A 5,848-nucleotide genomic window follows, 5' to 3' on the forward strand; every position below is an offset into this window, starting at 1 on the left:
AGACCAGGCTGGCCTCGAACTCAGAAATCCGCCTGCCTCTGCCTCCCAAGTGCTGGTATTAAAGGTGTACGCCACCATCGCCCAGCCAATTTCTTTTTCTAATTATGAGAATATTTTAGTAAGCAACCTAACCTAAGTGGATGCTTAAGTCACTGTTCTTTAGTGATTTCTTCCTGAAATAGCTTGACTAAAGAGTCCTGATTCTAAATGTTTGTGATGAAAGACTAACAAGGTTTCACTGTCACAGGATTCCACTGGGATGACCCTGGTGATGTTGGCTGCAGCAGGCGGTCAGGACGACCTCCTCAGACTCCTTATCACCAAAGGTGCAAAAGTGAACAGGCGCCAGAAAAACGGGACTACAGCCCTCATTCATGCTGCTGAGAAGGTCTGAGGCTGACTGCATGAAGGAAAACTGAGAATCACAATGGCCATGTCAGATGGCCTTACTTTGTTACTTTCACTGGGTCTGTGACAGGAATTTCTGGGATTAGCAATACTTTGTAATCATTTCTAAAGTATGACTTGTCTAATCAGCAATTTATAGTGAGTACAACTTCTAGTTACACTGCCAGTATTTATTTATATCAGCCTTAAATGATTTAGAGGACTCACAGGTAGAGTTTCTCACAAGGAAGCTACAGGGTAGGTTACAAGTGGCATTTGCTAACAAATCAGTGAGGGACTCTATTCAGGAGGTGGGCTTCTGTGGCCCTCCAGTGAAAAATCAGGGAGAGGGTGTCCAGTCACTTGCGTGGAATAGAATCTACTGAGTCTTTCTCCTGACTGCAAAACGTCTAGAAGAAAAGTTTGTCTTTTAAGGAAGTATTGGGATTAAATTTGTTTGTATGTTTTTTCTTCTTCATTAATTTACTCACTTTTGTTTCCTGTTTTTTAATAGAACTTTCTAACAACTGTAGCTATTCTTTTGGAAGCTGGAGCTTTTGTAAATGTCCAGCAAAGCAATGGCGAGACTGCACTCATGAAAGTAAGTCTTGAGTTTCACAGTGGGTATGTATGTTGGTGCTGCAGACTGGGAAGGGCCTCCAGACAAGGCCATCCCTGGAAGTCAGCAGCTCCCATAGAGTAGAGTGGATGAGCAAAGCAGGAGAGTATGGTAGGTCAGTGATGCCCTGGGACAAGCTCAGTCTAAGGGATCCAACCAACAAGAGTCATGGGAAGTAGGAATCATAGGTACTGAGTCAGCAGAGTTGGGGGAGATGCAGGGACTGCAAGTGTTTCAGTGAATGATAACTCTATGCTAGAAAGTAGAAGGTGCTGGAAAGAGGCAGACAGATTCAAGATTGCACAAAGTGTAATTTACAGATGCCTTGGGTGGTTTCTAGCCAGGTGGATGCTTATTCCTCAAGGCAGAAGGAAGAGGTTGTCTGCTAAGGTAGACAGACAGGCTTTTCCTAGTATCAATATGTCCAGTGCCAGTTAAGAAATTCACATCAGAAGTCCATACACATTAGCTGAATGCCTTAATGACTTTCTCTAGCATGGGTCAGGTCATGTGCCAAAGGTGTAGTGACAATACAACCAGGATCACTGTAGTCACATGAATAGGTGCCCAGCATCCATCGTCATAGGTTTAGACACCTGGGAGTAGGAAAGGAATATGCTGTCATTATTTGTATTTTATGAATCTATCTCCTGTGGAATTGTGGTTTGGTGGAAGGTTGTAAGTATCTCACTAGCCACAACCCAGAGTGGCTCATTCCTCTGCAGGAGTTCTAGGTTTCTGGTTCATGGTGCTGCTATGACTCAGCAGATCCAGTTGTCCATAGCTAGCTGTCTTCTTATTTCTTCCCTGAGGTACAGCTTTGCATAAGCTGTGATCTAAGCAGGGATTTCTCTGCAATGACAAGTTCTATGCTGTCAGGTGTGAGCAGTGAATTGGATTGCAGTACAACCCCAGGCTTGTCCTGAACTTTGGGTTCTATAACCTACATATTTCTCCTGGGCCTCCTATCAGACCCTTAAGGTCTAAGCCTTGATCATTGCTTTGTGATTCCTCCCTATGACTGATTTGGGTTTCTGTAAATAGTCGTTTATTCAGGAGTCTAAGCTTACATGTATATATAGCCTTTCTGTGTATGTGTCTGCCTGTTATTATCACATAAGTACACCAAAGGTGGCACTCAGTAATGTCTACTAGACAGCAGACACACCTCAGTTGAAGAAAGAGCACAGGAACAGAGAGCGTTAGGGTATTGTAGCATTTTCTACAGGACCATCGAGGATTGGGAGTATCCTAAGGGCACTTGGGAGAAGTTCTCAGATTAAAGGATGGGTTTGTGCTAATGCTCCTTAGTTCACTAGGGAGCGCATTCAGGAAAAGACAAGCAGTTTGCAGACCTGGAAGGAGGTTCCTGAAGTAAGTGAGGTAATATTAGTCTGAACCTAAATTTGCTGAGTTAGGGAGCTCTAGTGCAGGGCACAGCTGTGAGAAGGCACCATTGAAAGGTAAAAAGGTGGCTAGAAACATGAAGGCCTAGAGAGCCTGGAGAGGGTTCAGATGCTCTAGGCACTGAGCTGTTCTCAGAGCAGCCTCTAGGTTACTTGTTCACTGCTGTCCTGTTGTCAGTGCATGCTAATACCTGTCCCCAGGTTTCTTCCCTTTTCTTTATGAGGCTTTGTCCTCTTTCAAAAAGAACAGCCAGACAAATGTGCAGAAACTAAAGTTACTATGGTTTACAGTGCCACTCCCCTTTCCTGACCTAGGCATGCAAAAGAGGAAATTCGGACATTGTCCGCCTTGTGATTGAATGTGGAGCCGACTGCAACATTCTGTCAAAGCACCAAAATAGTGCATTGTATTTTGCAAAACAATGTAATAATGTCCTTGTATATGAACTGCTGAAGAGCCACTTGGAGACGTAAGTGTCAGATAAATGTACCATGGTTAAGTCAGAGTGGGAAAAATTTATTGAACACATATTTGGAATGTTCAGAAAAAATTATCCTGTAGAGTTTCTCTGTTCTGTAGATTATGGATTTAGTTAGTGGCACATTTATTACTTCTGTACAAGTTACCAAAATCTTAGAAAACCCTGGAAACATCTCCATTTAGGACTAGGATGTAGCTCAGTTGGAAAAGAGCTTACCTAGTATGTACAGAGCCCTGGAGTAGTCCTCAGAATTTCTTAAAACCAAGCCTATAATAGCAATATTTAGGAAGTTAGGGCAAAAAGATCTAGAAGTTAGGGTAGAACTAAGGTAGATCTACAATTTGGATACACAGCTAGTTCATGGCCAGCCTAGACTAGACTATGTAAAACTTTTTAATAAGTTAATATCTACTCTTAATTTGGTAAAATTGTGTGTGTGTGTGCATGCACTCCTGCATCAACCAGATATTGACATGTCTTCCTCTTTTATTCTCTATTCATGTATGTTTCAAGTGAATTCTGAGCCATATTCTATGAGTTTATGTCTCTAGCACCTCCAATCTCTAAGGAGTATATTTTAAATTTCAATTGTACAGTGGGATACATTATCATAATGATGTAGTACATAATGTATAATAATCAAATCAGGATAACTGAAGTTTTTCAATTTTTTGACAATAATTATAGTTACTTATGTAATATAGTGTAATAATTCTGTACATCTACATAAAAGATAGGGTCTCTTCTCTTGCCATCCTGGCCTCAAACTCATGGTAATCCTACATTAGCATTCTTAACAGTCTCCCTGTATTCTGTATTCTGTTACTAGACTTTCAAGAGTTGCAGAAGAAACAATCAGGGATTACTTTGAATCTCGCCTTGCTTTACTGGAACCTGTTTTCCCAATAGCATGTCATCGGCTCTGTGAGGGGCCAGACTTCTCAACAGATTTCAATTACATGCCCCCTCAGAACATGCCTGAAGGTAAGCACGTGTCCCATTCCGACTTTAGTGTTTGCAGCTATAGTATGTAAAGATGCTTGTTCCTAAGTAAATCCTTTACTTTGAAGAAACTCTTTAGCAAATACCACTGTGATAGTTGGCAGAGCTGCCCTAGCAGGAGGCCCTCCCACCCCCCACCCCCCCGCCACTGTGAGTCCTCTTTAAAATATTGGTTCTCTAGAATTACAGTTGTTTACTGAGTTTTATTAAAAGATAGGTTCATGACTCATTGGCCAGAATCGTTTATTTTCTGCCAATTTTTATTATATCCACTGAGTTCCTCCTTGTTTGTGCTTGGCTTGTTTCTGTTTTGTTGTTTTTGAGACAAGGTCTCATTCTGTAGCCTTGGCTGTCCTGGAACTTGCTGTGTATATCAAGCTAGCCTTGAACTCAAGAGATCCACCTGCCTCACCCTCCTGTGTATTGGGATTAAAAACACTTACCATGCCTTGTCTGCTTTACTCCTATATGCCTATACTCCTGTCCTTCTGAAAGCTGGGATTAAAGGTATGAACCGCTGCCTGGCTTAACTTTTCAAGAAAACCTGGGAGGGGGCAACAGGTGCTGTTCTCCCTCCCACTGGAGCTATAAGCAGTTAGTGGGTGCTGGGTAGGGGTCATACTCCTCAGTGGTGGAACAAATATTAAGTTGTTCTTGCATAAGTGACTAATCCAGCCATGCTCGTGCAACCAACCTTATAACTAGTGGGCCATCAAAACAAAAGCAGGAGAGGGACCTATTGGGAAGTAGTAGTTTGGTGGGTGGGTGGTGGGAGTGGGATAAGAGTAATGGATGGAATATGGTCATAGTATGAATATGTGAAGTTGTAAAAGAATATATAAAAGTAGGGCTGACTTAATTTCAGTCACTAGACCCCCACATGGTAGAGTAGAGCCTACTCCTGAGGCTTGTCTGTCCCCTCATGGGTACCATGCACATTCAAGGTGGGGGAAAGAACATTATTCTCTTTTAAGTGGAAAATAAGGCCATTACTACTTTGTTAAGCATTTTGTTAGGATTTATTTTATTTATGAATATACTTGGATCCCATTACAGATGGTTGTGAGCCACCATGTAGTTGCTGGGAATTAACTCAGGACCTCTGGAAGAGCAGTCAGTGCTGAGCCATCTCTCCAGCCCTTTGTTAAGCATCTTTAGCTACAGTGTTAACATGTATGTAGGACTGGTGAGGTAGCTCAGTGGAAGCCTTCTGCTACCAAGCCTGGTGACCTGAGCTTGATCCCAGTCCTCTCACTGCCATATACCATGTACTGTGTGGGTGCGTGCACACAGAATAAGTAAGGTTTGTTTTCTTTACACGTTGCTGTAAGCTACATTATAATGTGGTATTTATGAGTGGGTTATTGCTATGGGCATGCATTTGAAGACTTCTAGGAACTAAAATAAATGTTTATTTGTACATACAATAAATGACAAATATAAAGACAAAATTGTTTTAATGTGTAAGTCAGGTGCCTACACCATCATCCTAGCACTTAGAACATCTTCAAATTACGATAGTTCAGCTTTTGACATCCACATAACTGCTCATAACTCCAGTTCCAGGGTTCTTAAAACTCCTCAAAGGTCTTTGCAGGCAGCAGGCACACATACATATATGTAGGTAAAACATTCATACATAATAAAGAGTAAAACCACCAGTTACCTTCAGTAGACACACAACTCTCTCTTGTAGGGTTATTTGGACAAGCTCTCTAGAATTTTGTGGTTTGAAAACTGTAGGATGAAGTCCACGTGTTGTGAGTAGGGCTGTCAGCAGATGAACCTCAAACCCCAATGTGACATTAATCTTCTCTCCCTTAGGCTCTGGTGTCCTCCTCTTTATTTTCCATGCAAACTTTTTGGGTAAAGACGTTATTGCTCGGCTTTGTGGACCATGCAGTGTACAAGCTGTGGTTTTAAATGATAAATTTCAACTTCCTGTTTTTCTG

General features: G+C 41.8%; 1 protein-coding gene across 2 annotated transcripts in view; it reads left to right on the forward strand.

Moving 5' to 3' along the window:
• Nucleotides 1-5,848, forward strand: part of Mphosph8 (M-phase phosphoprotein 8) — a 29,034-nt gene that overhangs the window by 21,563 nt on the left and 1,623 nt on the right. For both annotated transcript variants that reach the window (XM_031362293.1, XM_031362294.1), the window contains exons 8-12: nucleotides 248-388; nucleotides 902-988; nucleotides 2,728-2,882; nucleotides 3,724-3,878; nucleotides 5,721-5,847. In XM_031362293.1, the coding sequence (XP_031218153.1) occupies nucleotides 248-388; nucleotides 902-988; nucleotides 2,728-2,882; nucleotides 3,724-3,878; nucleotides 5,721-5,847 (665 nt within the window). The remainder of the gene's footprint in view (nucleotides 1-247; nucleotides 389-901; nucleotides 989-2,727; nucleotides 2,883-3,723; nucleotides 3,879-5,720; nucleotide 5,848) is intronic.

This window comes from Mastomys coucha, unplaced genomic scaffold (assembly GCF_008632895.1).
Source record: "Mastomys coucha isolate ucsf_1 unplaced genomic scaffold, UCSF_Mcou_1 pScaffold9, whole genome shotgun sequence".
NCBI lineage: Eukaryota > Metazoa > Chordata > Mammalia > Rodentia > Muridae > Mastomys > Mastomys coucha.